The sequence below is a fragment of the Bactrocera dorsalis genome, unplaced genomic scaffold, assembly GCF_023373825.1.
Source record: "Bactrocera dorsalis isolate Fly_Bdor unplaced genomic scaffold, ASM2337382v1 BdCtg129, whole genome shotgun sequence".
Taxonomy (NCBI): Eukaryota; Metazoa; Arthropoda; class Insecta; order Diptera; family Tephritidae; genus Bactrocera; species Bactrocera dorsalis.
The window spans coordinates 18912-35355 of NW_026038180.1; the positions used below are offsets into that span (position 1 = coordinate 18912).

Here is a 16444-nt window from a genome sequence, read left to right on the forward strand (position 1 = left end):
ATGCATGCGCAGCCGGTGGTGGACAAAAGCGTGATGCCAAAAATAAAAATAAACGCCTCTCTACTGTGTAAAATTTTCTTGTCCGATTTCAAATTATAAATAAACGGAGAGAACCAATTCAAATTCGCATAGTAAATAGTTGTAAAGGTACCTGGATCAAGTTTGCATCGGAAGTTAATAAAATTCTTTGTCGGGCAATTGTATTTCAACGTTAAATTGTGGAATCAATTTAAGCAGCAAAGCTACAAAATAGGAAATTTTGCACTGTGTTGAAAAGGTGGGCGAAATTACGCATTTCGTTTTAGCTTAATGGTGGATTCGAGAAAAAGAAACAAGCACAAAAAGAAATTGGCAAAATTGTGAAAACAAAAATTCGTTCAACGCGTGGTGTTATGAAGAAACAGGCGAAGATAGTAAGCGATAATTCAATTGTAAAACATCGAAAACTTAAACGGGTATCGTATGAATAAATAAAATTTAGTAGAGTGGCAGTCAAAATGGAAAATAAGTGTAACAAAACTCCAAATGCCAACAATAAATATATGGATCATGTTTACTGTCATCCAACGGAAAGCAAGAACTACATTAGAGCTAACAACAATGCGGGGGGTGGTGGCGGCGCTGCATCAGTCGCAAATGCGGACTACTTGGCGCTTATAAAAGAAAACAAACAACTACGCGCTATGTTGATACTCCATCTGGACTTAATACAAGCGCAAAGTGATCAACTTCAAGTTAAGGACAAACAACTTGCAGCTCAAAATGAGGAAATTGATGGATTACGTTCAAAGAATCAGCAGCTTGAGACGCAAGTCCAGGAGTTACAGAAACAACTACAACGTCATATAAAACGAACGGCGAATTCGCCACCACCATTGGCAAAAATACAACGCAAAGCAGAACCCATGCTAACAAGTCGTATGTCTCCTGTAACAACGGCAACAGTGGCAGCTCCTGGGGGACAAAATATTATTGGCGAGTGCAATGGTAAACTTATAAGTAAAATTATATTGCATCGTGTTAGTCTGCCTGATCATAGCCCGAATTCGACCACAACCGGTACTTCAGACACTACATCCGAGGCGGATGACAGTGCAGCTAGCAAAACTCAAGCGGAACAAGATGAAAATGACGATTATGCAGAAGAAGAAGATGATGGTGACATGGAGGAAGCCGGCGAAACTACCGGTAATACCACCGAGGATAGTAATGATGTGGTTTCGGTACATTCCAAGCCCCTTGAACAGCAAATAATGTCGCCTATACATGTCACGCGTGGAGCTAAACCTATCCGACAATTAACAACACCTGTAACAGCAGTTCCGGCTACAACAAATGCTTCGATGCCAGTAGTGCCATCTTTGGTCCCCACCATTACAACGACAGCAACCACAACACAAGTATGTGTTACGCCACCAACACCAAGTCGTGGCAAACAAATGCCACTAATGTTGTGGCATGCACCAGATCTGCAATCTGATGAATCTGCAAGCTGTGAATCACTGGGTGAACTCTCTGACCAGGTATATTCCCTCACACACAAATTTTATGATTTTATTAATTGCATGTTATTTATTTCAGCGATCTATGGTAGCATCGCCAGCTTCACCGAAAATTGAAAGTCAGTCAAAGAAAGCAAAGAACATCACAACTCATTCGCTTCGCAGCAGTACACACTTACAAACTCAACTACGGCAAAACAAATCTCGTCGCTGTGCTTACATATCAACGGACCAGATGTATTGCACGCGTGCGTGGGAGGACGAGGAGATTGTGGCCGATGGCTACGAATTTATGAAGGAAGAAGTTGAAGCGCTACACGCTGATGCACCCATGTTAGAGATACCCAAATGGACAGAACACGAACTTACAGTATCTTATTGCATTGAGGGAACCGAAAATTTATCCGACGAAGCATTCCTTAAACGTCATGAAAAGTTAGAATTAGCGGAGAAGCGCCGAAAAAAATGGGATGTACAGCAAATACGTGAACAGCGACGCATAGAAAAATTGAAGCGACGTCACTGCAAGGACGAAATCCAAATACCACCCGATCAACAGCCGTTATTGAGTTTTTATCCACAACCGGATGCAATACAGACCATTTGCTTTACTAATGACCTACCTGTGCAAGCCTTTGGTGAGCTGGTACCAAAATTAAGTGCATTGAATGATTTCGACTTGCCATGGTTAGATGCATTAAATAGTACACGCACACCAGGATCATCAGCGACGGGGTCGATTGTTACATTAGCACATAGTCAAGCCGGCTCAAATCTTTCCTCTGCCCAGGGGCAACAACAGTTATTAAACTCAACTTTTGTTTTTGTAAAAAAGCGCAAACGTCAACAAAGCGGTACAACTGGCGGCACAGGAGGCGCACAAACGACACGGCAGCGCGGTGCATTACGCAGGGCAGCGGCTACAACAGCGACGCCAGCTGCGGCAGCAGTGATGCCAGAACAAACTGTGATATCACAACCAGCCGTGACGGAAACTGCGTTAGCAACGGCTTCGTCAGCATTGCCTAATCGTAATTTGTCGACTGTAACAAATGAGAAAGTCAGCGAGGGACCGTCAAAGTAGTTAAACTTCATCGCCGCTTTTAATAGCGTCTATATTTATATGTTTAAAAAATTTCGAAGCTACTTGCGGAACTCATGTTGGTCTGAGAAAAGTTAAAATTAATTTCTACTTGAATTGCGGTGCAACACCATGCATGATTGATTTAATTTGTTTATTATTTTTATGAAGCCTTTGAATATTTCTTCTTTTACTAAAATATCAACACACATATACAAATTGTATATACGAATTTATAATTTAATATGTTCATTGTTCATATTTTTGAACTTAATACAAAAGAAAAACACCAATATAGGCATGAAAGTGGAGAGCCACCTACTAGTTTTCGGATTTTTGAAACTAAAAATGAAACCTCTGCACCTAGGAACTCTACCAGTTTTAATGGACGCTGCGTTTAGAAGCTTACCGTTTGTAAATATTTTCAGTTTATATATAAAAAAATTCTATAGCAGATTTATTTGGCACGTCTTGACAACGTTGTATTTTTTTGTGTATGTCTTAATAGCTAACACAAAATTTTAAAACGATATATTGTAATTTAGTGATAGCTTCAAAAGTAAAAAGTAGAAAATTCAAATATACTATACACATATGAAACGAACTTGAAGAAATATAGCGTGAGATTTTTGAGCTTAAAACACAAATAACTGTGGTCCAAAAGTAGCTTAAAATTTTTTTTAGTATAATATTGGATAAGGCAAGATATGGCGAGAAAACCAAATTAGTGCCGAATAACTTGTATTTATGTGTGCGTATAATGTGTAGAGCGTGACAGTGGTCTAGAACGCCACTAAATTTTTATTTATTTAACTTGAATTGTGTTATAAAAAACAATATTTTTTCTTTTCTTGGTTTTTGTGAAAAGTAATGAAGAAATTTATTAAATGGGCATTATTCAATTGGATTTATTTTACAAATGATATCAATTATATATTTTATATGCATACATACTTTGTAGTGTTCGTACTGAATTGATAATAAATCTTCGACAATAAACGAAGAATAGTTGAGAAATTGTCTAGGAACACATTTAATTTATTATTTTACTAGTTTATTTTGTGGACAAATTGCAAAAAAACGCATTCTAATGCAATATAAAACGTCTAACACATACAAATGAAGCTAAATTCTATTATATGTATGTTTATAATATTTAAAGTTATTTTACGTTTTCAATATAAATTAATTTGGCAATAAAACGTATGCAGTGAAACGCCTGTTAGTGTATAAGCATGATCTAAAATAATTAGTTGCTTTAAAACTTTACATTAAATTTACGAACGATTAACGAAACCAAAAATTACAAAAAGTGCATTTTCGTAGGCGAAATTTAGAGAGATAGCAGTCAAATTAGTGTAAATATTATATGAATTATGTAAGTGGTGTGAACAACAGACTAAAGTTATAATAATAATTTCTATTCGCAATGAACTCAATTCGCTCGAGCGTTTGTGCGTTTATTTTGTCAAATTCTGTTGTTGAACACCAAAAATATCATCTTATTATACTTGTTTGTTAACTATTACGAATTTGAAGTGTACACATAATATTTATTTATTTTCTTGTGTATAATAGATGTAAAGAATGTACGAGTAAAATTAAAAGTAATTGAATTATGTGTTTACACATGGAAAGCATGTTGTGGTACTTTTATTGAATAGAAAAAACTAGAATGCATCGAAGTAGCACTATGCTATAGTGAGCCGATCCGCACAATTATCCGCTTGTTTACATTTAGCCAAGTCAGCAACCTTTGTTTATATTAGGGGTCAGTGACCCTTTTGTTTACATTTTATTAGGTCAATAACCCTTTGTTCACATTTTATGAGGTCAATGACCCCTTTGTTTACACTTTGCAAGATCAACAACCCTTTTATTTTACATGAAGTTAGTGACTCTCTTGTTTACTTTTGTTTTGCCAACTCCACGACCTTTCTTTATATTTAGCCAAGCCCACAACCTTTGATTTAATTTGAATTCAAATTTCAAATAAAATAGTTCTCAAACAAGCACTTGATTCCCATCGTTCAGTTTGTATGGCACTATAATAGTCGGATATCGGGGTCTTTCTTGAGAATAAAAGGACGTGTGCAAAATTTCAATTCAAAATCTCTAAAAATGAGGGCTAATCTCGTATATACAGACAAACGGATATGAATAAATCGTGTCAGTTCATCATGGTGATTGTTTTTATATAAATGTGATTGATAGCACTAGAGATATAACACGGTAACATCTATTGACAAAATACGAAACGACTTTTTCGATTACCCAATATATTTTATAAGGCTTCCGATGTTTTCTTCCGGGTTTTACAACCATCGTAACAAACTTAATATACCTTGTTCAAGTTAAAAAAAAGAAAAAGTTTTAACTTTATACCCTTCACAAATAAAAAAGTTTTCATTCAAGAACTTTATTTTAACCGTTCAGTTTGTATGGCAGCTATATGCTACAGTGGTCCGACATATGAGGTCCCGACATATGATTTCTATTTTTATAGAAAGACATATGCAAAATTTCTGATTGATAACTCAAATACTTAGGGGCAGAAGAGACAAAATATCAAAAATAAAATATTTCTCCTATATGCTTTCTTTTACATACGTACATATATGAACGGATTTATTTTTATAATAATTTTATGCATACAGGTATAATACTCGTATTACAGATTGACTTTACAAATTGACAAGTTACAACTTTAAAATTGACTGTGATTATATATGTATATGATGTGCAGCTAGTATACGCCGTGTGCTCTAGTCGGTGAATGATTGCACGAAGGCGATATGCTTTTAACGAATTATTTTACGCTTTGCGTAAGATATTTATCAGCTGTTGTCTGCCACACTTCATCTATATCCGCGAAGCGATTACGCCACAATTCTTCAATAATTTTCCAACCTTCCTCTTGTGTTACCAAAACATATTCATTAGACGGATCCAAACTGTGCGTATATGCACCCATAACGAGACTTTGCGCTAAACGCGCTGCTACACAGTACTTCAATAGTAAACGTTCATCATTACTTATTGGACGTATATCGGTGTAACCGGCAAGGAAGTAACCACCGCTTTCTAGTGATTTTGCTTGCAGTATCATATAAGTGAGGGCAATGCCGATTTCGAATATAATTGGCGATTTATTTGTATCACCAAAATCTATAATGCCCTTCACTTTGTATTCGCCGCTTGCGGAAGATTTCGATTGCTCAACAATGATATTTTGTTCATTATAATCGCCATGTATGATTTGCTTCTCCAGCTCATCTATTTTATTGAGTACATTATTTTCGAATGAGTCGATAATTTCCTCAACAATTGCTTTGCGTTCGTGGTCCTGTAAAACATAGAGGAATTCTCTCAATTGCGGTATAGATTCTAGCATCCATAGAGTTTTATGTGTATCATAGGCGTCGTGGTGGAAGTTCTGTGTGAAGTAAACAAAAGTAATTTAGATAAGGACTTGTATGTATATTTTTACGAAATTACGCACTTTCAGCGCTCTGTCGATCTTAGCTATGTATTCTCCGCTCTTATATAGCAGATAATTGGATTTTTCTACTTCATGAAACATCTGGCCAGGTACAAACTCTAGCAGACGTACAACATAGTCTGCGCCATTCATGTGCTCGACCGAAAAATATTTGCCATTCACATTGGTTATAGGTGTGGGACAAACGATACCTTCTTTGGCTAGGGGTAAATGAAGTAAACATATTGTTATATTTTTAAATAAAATATATTAACGAATGAATGGGTATGGAAATCTTACACAAATACATCATCAGGTGATTCTGCGCATCAATAAAGTCTGTCTTTTTTGAATCCAACGCATTCAGTATTTTCAAAACATAACCATGCGGCCATGGCGTAGCAATAATTGGATTTTTTATATTCCTGAAAATTAAAAAAAAAAGTGATATAATACCTCTTGAAAATTTTCACTTTATGTCTATTACAACTCTAGGTATTAACACTAATGACGTATTCTGAATTCAGTTTTTAAGACATATCAACAACAAATTGTCTGCCATTAATTACGATATATCTCATCTATATCTATGTATATGTATTTGTTGGTAATTTTATATTTTTTTACAATAGTCCGTTATTTTTAAATTGTTTAAAAAAGTTCATTGCAAACTTTGATATTCAGCTTTTTCGCTTATTTATCAAATGAATCTGAACTGGCAATACTGCTGAAAGCTTTGCAGTCAGCTGATTCGCAATGACAGTTGTTTTTTGGCGCCAAATGTAAACTATTTTTCATATATATAATACTTGATTTGTTTGTTTATAACAACACTAGTTATCCCAAATTAGTACGAAATCATAATAGTTAAAATATTCAAGTTGTGAAAAAGTAGGACTTTTTTGTGCTAAAATGGGCATTACGGGCCTTATAAAATTTCTGGGGAAAGCTTCATCAGATATACATTTAAAGGATATACGAGGCAGCACCGTTGTGGTGGATACGTATTGTTGGTTGCACAAAGGCGCTTTCGGCTGTGCTGAAAAGTTGGCGAGAGGTGAAGATACAGACCAATATATGCAGTATTGTATGAAATATGTGGAGCTGCTGTTAAGTTATGATATCAAACCAATTTTGGTATTCGATGGTAGACACTTGCCTGCGAAAGAACTGACTGAACGACGGCGACGGGAAAGCCGAAAGCAATCACGCGAAATGGCTTCAGCATTGCTCCGTGCTGGAGACAAGGAAGGTGCACGTTCACATATGCGTCGATGTGTTGATATAACACATGAAATGGCTTTGCGTGTAATACGTGAATGTCGGCTGCGGAATGTCGATTGCATAGTGGCACCGTATGAAGCGGATGCACAAATGGCCTGGTTAAATAAGGTCGGTGTGGCACAATATGTTATAACCGAAGATTCCGATTTGACATTATTTGGCGCAAATAAAGTCATATTCAAGCTGGACTTGAATGGCACTGGATCACTCGTAGAAGCAGACAAATTTTATTTGGCAATGGGGTGTAAAAGGGATAACTACAATTTTGAGAAATTTAGGCGCATGTGCATACTGTCAGGTTGTGATTATTTAGATTCGCTTCCTGGCATTGGATTAATGAAGGCGTGTAAATTTATACTGATGACGGAACAAGAAGATATGTGGAAAGCACTGCGAAAAATACCGTCTTATTTGAAAATGAAAAATTTACAGGTACGTAAAGTTAAAAATGACTTTGGCTGCAAATTTTTAGCCAAAATTGAAATATTGATTGATTTCCTCTTTTTTGTGGACAACTGTAAGTGCGCAAATCTAAAAGGTTCAAATTAAATAATTATTTTCCATTCATAGGTGGATGACGAATACATTGAACAGTTCCATAAAGCGGAAGCAACATTTAAGTATATGTTTATCTATAATCCGTTTGAACGGCGTATGGAACGCTTAAATGAACTCACTGAACCCAGCACAGAAGAACGCTACTGCTCCAATGCAGGTGTAATAATTGACGACCAAGAACGCGCTTTGCAGCTCGCGTTAGGAAACTTAAACCCATTTACATTTAAAGAGTTAGACAACTGGCATCCGGATAGGAATTATGGATTTGCGCAGGCAACGAATAATAAAATCAAACGCGCCAAACATAAAAGCATTTGGCAAGAAAAATATCAAGCATTTTCCAACGGTCATATTTCGAAGGATGTGGAGAAGGACGACAAATGTGCCTTGGATTTTAGAAAAGTAGATTTTTCAACTAAATTTATTAACGAAGAAATTACCGAAAATGCACGTGCGGAGCGCGCCAAACCTGAAGAAGCGGAAATTTTTTCTATGTATCAATATAAGGCTACCGAGCTAGAAGAGCCAAGTGCCAAGCGGCGACGTTACAGTAGCGAAAGCAATAACGATTATGCTGATGAACACAAAAAATCAGAAGCAACTCTAAATGTGGTTTTTACACACAATAATCATAACCCTTTTGCCAAATTACAATGTATAGAAGTAGCGAAAAGTGCCAAAACCGTTTGTGAAAATTCATCTCTGTTGAAAATACTCAGCCCTAAGAAAGCGCGTTGTGAAGCTAATTTAAGGAAGAGTATTCCCTTAAAGAGTCCTAAAAGTCCGTTAGATAGATTGCAGGAAACGGCCATAGTTAAAAGTCGATTTTTTTCGAACAATGTCAACGAAGTCAGCAGAATCAAGAAAAATGTAAGCAGAGATTTAACTGCCGAAATAAATTCAATAGAAAAGCAATCGTACCAAAAGGGGGAAAAACTAGCACTGCTCTATGACTCACCATCGCCGAAGAAAAATTTACTTGGAGAATTTAGCGCTGCCATGAAAAATGAAGAAAAAATTAATATTAGCAAAAAAGAACACAAAAGCTGCGTAAACGATGATGAAGTGTTAGAAGAAGATGTCGCTAGTACGCGCCCTTTGAATTTGGATACTAACTTTATTGCAGATGATATTGTAGATAATGGAAGTAAAAATAGTATAGATAATGCTATAACGATATCCGATGAAGAAGATAATGATAACAGCAAATACGAAAATTCTAGTCAAACAATAACACCAACATCACAAAAGTCCAACAACTCGACAATGTTTTTCAAATCGCAAGAGAAACAACGCCTGGGTTTAACGCGTACGAAATCCAAATCGACATTAAAAACACAAAAGACAAATGGAAAATCTAAGTCAAATTCCACGATTGGCACAACAACCGCTATGTTGCAGAGTCAAACGCGTTTAACTATGTTTGGCTTCCAAAAACGACCCACTTTGAAGTAGTGTTGTAAGCAATAATGTTTTGTATGTATATGTGTAGTTTTGATATGTACGTTTATATGCGTTAATGTTACATAGTATTTTCTACTATTTATTATGTGTATTATCTGTTATATACACCTTTAAGTATTTGAGTGAAGTTAGCCTAATTTAATTTACGTTTCATTATAGTCTAGAAAATTATGTGTGTGGTTGATTATCAATCAAATAAAGGCTAAGAAATTAACACTGATATAAATTTAAATTTTTTACAATATCAATATTTTTGTGTGCTCACATACAAAACAGTAATATTTAAAGTATCAGAAACTTTAAAAGTTTAAGAGTTACTTGCAAATCCAGAAATAGGTGCTATGCCTTTTTTTAGTTTAGATTAGGTTTCAAAAAGAAAGGGAAGCTCAAAAAGAATACAGTTACAACTTTTCTTCAGTTATGTTTGTCATTTGTGTTACTTCTGTGCATTGACATACAAATAGCTAAACGAAAATTTTTTATAGTAATTATTCCAGCTTTAGAAATTGGTTGCGTAGTAATACTAATGCGAGGTAGGGAAAACTACCTACTTATCATTTGACAAATGAAAACTTATATAACTATCTAATTGCCAAGCTATTGTAGACGATAATTTATTGGCGAGAGAGTCACAAGCTCTAAACAGTCATTTGGAAACGGTACAGTGATGAGAAATATGATTGAAGATGCGAAGTTTACTTTTGTACATATGTCAATATTTTATATTACTATTTGCCAATTCCATAGCACTTGTAAGTACGTCGAACTTTCAGACTTGCTATTACATTCTTACATACATATATTATTATCTCGAATATATGTATGTATATAGTATATATGTACGTATATGTATGGGATCAAATTAAGTAAATATATATACATATATACATACATACATACATACTACGTGTAAATAGAAATGATAAGTAATCGGTCACGTTCGATTGTCTGCTATAATTGTATGGATGCAATGAAAAAAGTTATACACCATCAACAAATTAACCGTCAATGAAGATACATTCATACGTATGAATATATGTGCATTGGTGCATACGTGTGTATGGATTTGTATATCTAAAAATATTTGTGTCATGTAAACTTGCGTAAAAGGGTACAAATACGTAAGTATACATATATACATATGTATATGCATATGAAAGTGCAGTCATATGTGGTCACAAGTAAACTTTTGTACAAATACAATTTTCTTGCAAATAATCATTGTAAATATTAATAATTAGAAGCTGTTTGATGAAAGGTACATGAAAGGTAGTTTCGCTGCGGCGTTACAGCTATAAAAAATGTTTTACGGCTTACCGGCTGGTAGTCACGTGCCTGCTACTGAAGGGAGTTTTTAAGTTATACAATCTATATATACATATATAACACAATTTATAATAAATATATCCATGAATATAGATTTTACGTATGACAATAACAGAAATACATACAATTAATGCTATGTGCTATCTATTTAAGAAAAGCTAGTCGAAATGAAAAAATCGAATGTGAAAATTTTGATTATTTCTGGAGATGCTACTTTCGGAAGTTTCTACACATAAATATTGTAGCTGCAATTTAGGCTGATGTAACTTTTTTTAGTAATTTTTTCAATAAAAGTTATATTGTAATTTTAATGCTTACCAGTCCGGTTGTATAAGATAATTGCGATCATCATATGATATCAACTCTTTGATCTCATTAATTGTTATGCCATAGAGACGTCGTACTAACGATTCCACATTTTCAGCGGTCACTTTTGGCTTAATATTTGAGCCTGGCTGTAATAATTCACTTTTATTTGCATTATTAGAGTCATTGTTGTCATTAACATTATTATCGGCTACGTTCGACGCGTCGCTGTTATTGTTCGCCACAACGCATTTATTAGCTAAATCATATTCATGATTTAATGTATAGGATTTCTTCCTTAAGCTAGTCAATTCGACATTATTCCACTGTTCCATGATATATGTAAAATAGCACTATGTCTGTTGAGACTCGTGACTTAGAATTTTAATTCGGTAATTCTGCGTCAGCCCTCTGAATTGAAAATGAAAAATTAGCGAAATATTTGAAAAATAAATATATATAATAAGCTTGCTGCCTCTAGGCACTTTACTGCTCACCGGCACAAATGCGAATGCTACTCACACATGTATGTCTCAAATGATATTCCGTGTTTCCCTCGCTCTTCATACAGCTAAAACGCAGCGGTTGTTGTTTGCTTGTTGTTTTATAAACTTCGTTGTTGTTGTTATTTTAAGTTATTTGTTATTTAGTTTTTTTTTTATTTTGTGTACTTCATTTGTTGAACTCTTATTGTTAAAGTTGTTTATCTTTGCTTCATTTTAACTCTCTCCACGACGCTTCTATCTCACTGAAGCTGCTTTGATCCATATAGCCTCATGTGGGTTGAACGATGTTTGCATTGCTTGCTTGAACAATTTGGCTGTAGATCAGAATGCAAAATATCAACGTTAAATTGTTACTGCTAGTATGAGATACTCATCATCTCTCTTGAGTGTGTGTACTAAGTAAATATATAAGTGTATGTCATATCTATAGATTTTAAATATCTTTGTGTATAAAAGTCGCAACCTCTGTCTAAGTAATGAAAGCTGATTTTGTTTGTGTGTACATTTCATATAAGACCGTAAATAGATACGTCATGATAATGCGTTTAATAATAAAAGTTTAAAAAGATAATTGATTAGTTTTGAATGCAAGTAAGTAAAATGTCATCAAAATATCATTGTGTAAATATTTTTAAACAAACGTTAAATAATAAGTCATAAGTGTCGAGTCGTAGGAGTAGGTGAAATTGTATTCATATGTTTGTATGTTCGTGCACATACTTATGAATATATCAGTAAGTATGACCAACAATGTTCCCCTCAAATTGTTCGTGTATAGTAGTTGGTTAAGATGGTATATATCTTCTCAACTTTTAGATACAAACGTAGCTATTTACGGATATGCAAGATTCTCCCCCAAGTGTTATGAGCACTAATAGAATTATATCGTTAAGCTTTAAGTGAAATTAGATTATATTGTTGTTATTGTTGTTGTAGCAGTAATCTAAACTCTATTTGGAGGAAAGTAAATTAGATTATCATAAGTGTTGCTTGTTAGTGCCAGTTTTGATTTGATTTAACTACATAATATAAGAATTATGTTTGAATTTTACTCAGAAGATATATTCCAAAACAGAGAAGAATAGAGGATAACAAATAATTAAGGTAAAATGTATTGTATGAATTATTTTCTTAATTTAAGTTTAAAAAGAGAAGTATTTACAGTTCTTACTAAACTCATGCCCTTGATATTATAATTGCACAAAAGCACTTACATATATTTTCCCCGTTAATAAACTACTAGTGTATATACCTCAATTAAGATCATGATAAATGTTAATATTGACATAGTAATATTACAATAATATTTAAATATAATAAGTGCTAAAACCCGTTCCATTGCAATGCTATTATTTGCATTTTCGTCCATACTTACGCTAATTTGTTTGCATTTCCAATAAAAAATAAACATTTGTAGATATCTAGTTTGTGGACGTCTTTGCGTAACGTACAGACAGGTGACAGTTTAGTTTTACCCATAAAACTATTTATCGCAAATACGTTTAAATATATTAAGTAAATTAAGAAAAATATATTTTTATTTCAATTTTATTTACTACAATTATAACCTGCTGTTTGTTCGCAACAGCTGATATAACAAAAACAATAAAAGCTTTCGCTAAAAGCTTTTACATTTTAGCCGATTTTACATAGCACACAACCCTGCTCAAAATATTTTTTTAAATTGTTTCCCTTTGCATGTGAAAATAATGAAAATTAATTAAAATATGTACACTGATCAGAAAATTTAAAAACAGACAGAAATTTTTTAAAAAACCTTGAAATAACTAACATATTTTAAATACACATCTTAAAACAAAATATGCCTGTCATAATGCAACTCTTCCGTTGTATGCATTCCGTTGTTCTTCTGCACATATGACTTTTTGTATGTAAACATAACCAAACAAATTAACTAAATTCATTTTAAGCGCCTTTTAAATTGGCAGAAGTCTTCCGAAATATAATTGAGTTTATACTTTAATAATCAACCACAATGGATCAATTATATATTGAAATTGAAATAAATACACGTAATGATAATACAGAAATATATAGCAGTATAGAGTCTTTTATGGCTTTATATATGTACCGGTACTTGCAATCGCCCTCAAACATTAAATTGAATTTTGTGCGGACAACCATCCGGGGGGCAAAACTTCGTATACGTTCAGAATACCTTAGACGGGAGTTAACGGAAGAGAAAATTCATTGTAAAGAAGCAACAAGTGTAGAGGCCATAAGAGACCTTAGACTGCCAATTTATGCAAAAGACGAAAATACCTTTATCGCGGGTATGTGCGCTGTTTGCAGAGAACTTGTAGCGCGGCAGGAATGCCTAGAACGACGCAAGTTATTGGGTTTTAAAGGTGCTTGTTTGCTGGCACCAGCAGAATCTTCTATTTGGACACGATTTTGTGAAGTTGATATCGTGGATGCCATGAATCGTTTATTAAGTACCTTGCAGTCGGGTGGTAGCCTGGACGAAATTCCGAAGGAAGTACCACGATTTGAACGACACATGAACGAACCAGTGCGAATGCATAATATTTACAAAACCGCCCGTGAACAGGCGCAACAACAGAATTCTGGTGCTGGAACAAAGAAGAAAAACAAAGTAATACTCGATTGCAGTGTACCTAAAGAGAAGTTACCAATTGAACATCGGTTTGCTGAAGGCATTAGTTTTACCATTGCAGATATAATTTTATATACATTCATGCGTTTAATATTTAAATATTGCAAAGATATGCTAATGCTTTTTCCATTAACGTCTACATGGCTTAGTGAGGTAATCTTAAAGATACTTGTTTGTTGATTGATATTTAATTTTTCATATTTTTTTTTTATATAGATTGACATTTTTGATCCTAGTTGTTATCGCATATTGAACGAATTGTATCTGCATGAACAACGTTATGAATCATCAACTCTACTTACTATACCAGATTGTGAACCTGCCAGCCTTTATAAGAGCGATCCGAAACGCTATAAACCCCGAAACCGAATCTATACTGAACAAAGTGAAGTAGATGCTGCATTGACTAAATTAGAAAAGTTACAGCTGCAGTTTAGTAGTGAATCCACAAATACATATGAGAAAAAACATATCGATTGGGAATTAATAGAACCGGACCAAGAAAAAAATTCGGCATTACCACGCGAACGTATTATACGTAAACGTCAGCAATTACAGAATGTAGCTAATGCAGTGGTCTCTTTAGCAATACCAGGCAATAGGATCATTGATTTTTGCAGCGGAACAGGTCATTTGGGCATATTATTAGCTTTACAATTACCAGACTGCATTATAATATTAATGGAAAACAAGGCAATATCTTTGGAGCGAGCGAAACAGCGGGCCACACAATTAGGTCTGAAAAATTGTCGCTTTTATCAGTGCAATATTGATTATTTCGAGGGACATTTTGATGTTGGTACATCATTGCATGCTTGTGGCACCGCGACGGATATAGTACTTCAGCAGTGTCGTCGATCGCGTGCAGGATTTGTTTGCTGTCCTTGTTGTTATGGATCACTGCAACCAATGCCACACATCACATATCCGTTAAGCGAGTGCTTCCGGGCAACATTGACCGAAAGAGATTATTTATATATAGCGCATACAGCTGACCAAGCCCATGAGTTGGGTACCTTGAATTGTCGTCCAGAAACCACACGTCAAGGACAGTTGTGTATGGATATAATTGATACGGATCGAAAACGCCAAGCCGAGGAAGTCGGATATGATGTAATTCTAACTCGTTTAAAGCCAGAGCAATGTACGCCTAAAAATCGTTTGTTGGTCGGACGTTTTACGAAAAATAGCTGACATATAATAAGTTTATACTAAGTTACTGATGACTACGACATTTTTTGTTAAGATTCCTTTAAGAAGTAAATGTGTCAGTTTTTATTAGAAAATTGTTTTCCTTTTATTTCTCCAAACAAGCTCAAACATCATATCATTGAGATTATATCTATGAAAATCGGATTTTTGTGGGACACGCACTCAAATATTCATGTTTTAGCTTCACAACATTTATGCATTTCCATTATTTAAATTTTATGTTAATTTATTTTTTCTATGCCTTAATTAAGTATAGTCCACCGCGCAACGCTAGAACCAAATGAAGCACTGAGCCACCTTGCACTTTGTAATCGGCGGCGGTTTTGTCGTCATTCCTAAAACACAAAAGTAAAATATTTGTATAGTATATAATATGCACAAATTCTAAAACTATTAAGTCTATTACAAATTTTAGAACACAATAAAAGTTGAAGTTTATAGCGTTAAATTTTGCATAAAAGTCTTCAATCATACATACATACTTTTACTATTACTCAATATATGTTAGTAAATTAACATGTATTCAACTTACATTTGCTTGCCAGAGAAAATAAGTCGCTGTTGCTGTGGTGGTATTCCTTCCTTCTCCTCTACTCGCTCCTTGATTCTATCCACTTTGTCTGTAGGCTCAATGTCGATTTCTATTTCCTTGCCGGTTAGTGTCTAATGTCAGTTACATTTATGGACAATAATTATTAGTCAAGAAGCAATTATGTTTTTTGATTCAAGATATTTGTAGTATTCGGCGAACCTAAAGTGATGATTCGCGAATTCTGTCGCCTACATAAAACGAAACACTTTTACTCACCTTTACTTTAATCAACATGTTGCGTACTAAAATAAGATATTTCGTTGAAGTTTTCTCGAAATGATAATCAGAATGTTTTGATTTTCTAACTTTATTTCTCTATTGGCGTACACCCTTCTATTTTTGCACAAAATTTACCGCTACCGCTTATCCAAAATTAATGTGTAAAGACAATTGGAATGACATTTAGTAGCTACAGTTGTTGCGCTATTGCGAAATGGCAAAACGTTACTAGACAGGGTGACACGGCGGTATATATAATTTTTTAGTTCGTATAA

The 16444-nt window shown here is 34.4% G+C and overlaps 5 protein-coding genes across 6 annotated transcripts; 3 read left to right on the forward strand and 2 right to left on the reverse strand.

Moving 5' to 3' along the window:
• The first annotated feature begins 29 nt into the window (after positions 1-29).
• Positions 30-4223, forward strand: LOC105223115 (protein male-specific lethal-1). Its single transcript, XM_011200739.4, has 2 exons — positions 30-1523; positions 1582-4223. The coding sequence occupies exons 1-2, from the start codon at positions 498-500 to the stop codon at positions 2584-2586; spliced, it is 2031 nt and encodes a 676-aa protein (XP_011199041.2). The 5' UTR covers positions 30-497; the 3' UTR covers positions 2587-4223.
• Positions 4224-5174: 951 nt separating this feature from the next.
• On the reverse strand, positions 5175-13086 carry LOC105223112 (hydroxylysine kinase). 2 transcript variants are annotated; one of them, XM_011200737.4, is made up of 6 exons: positions 12884-13086; positions 11525-11822; positions 11015-11413; positions 6365-6489; positions 6086-6285; positions 5175-6019 (listed from the first exon to the last, which is right to left on the reverse strand). In XM_011200737.4, the coding sequence occupies exons 3-6, from the start codon at positions 11335-11337 to the stop codon at positions 5393-5395; spliced, it is 1275 nt and encodes a 424-aa protein (XP_011199039.2). In that variant the 5' UTR covers positions 11338-11413; positions 11525-11822; positions 12884-13086; the 3' UTR covers positions 5175-5392. The 2 variants fall into 2 exon arrangements, with proteins under 2 accessions (XP_011199039.2, XP_011199040.2); XM_011200738.4 differs by having other exon boundaries at positions 11500-11822.
• LOC105223111 (exonuclease 1) lies at positions 6821-9748 on the forward strand. Its single transcript, XM_011200736.4, has 2 exons — positions 6821-7780; positions 7919-9748. Exons 1-2 carry the CDS (start codon positions 6977-6979, stop codon positions 9359-9361), a joined length of 2247 nt encoding a protein of 748 aa, XP_011199038.2. The 5' UTR covers positions 6821-6976; the 3' UTR covers positions 9362-9748.
• Positions 13087-13239: 153 nt separating the features above from the next.
• On the forward strand, positions 13240-15432 carry LOC105223110 (glutathione S-transferase C-terminal domain-containing protein homolog). The gene is made up of 2 exons (XM_011200735.4): positions 13240-14299; positions 14363-15432. Exons 1-2 carry the CDS (start codon positions 13505-13507, stop codon positions 15338-15340), a joined length of 1773 nt encoding a protein of 590 aa, XP_011199037.2. The 5' UTR covers positions 13240-13504; the 3' UTR covers positions 15341-15432.
• LOC105223109 (NEDD8) lies at positions 15419-16352 on the reverse strand. Its single transcript, XM_011200734.4, has 3 exons — positions 16167-16352; positions 15891-16021; positions 15419-15693 (listed from the first exon to the last, which is right to left on the reverse strand). Exons 1-3 carry the CDS (start codon positions 16182-16184, stop codon positions 15594-15596), a joined length of 249 nt encoding a protein of 82 aa, XP_011199036.1. The 5' UTR covers positions 16185-16352; the 3' UTR covers positions 15419-15593.
• Positions 16353-16444: the final 92 nt, after the last annotated feature.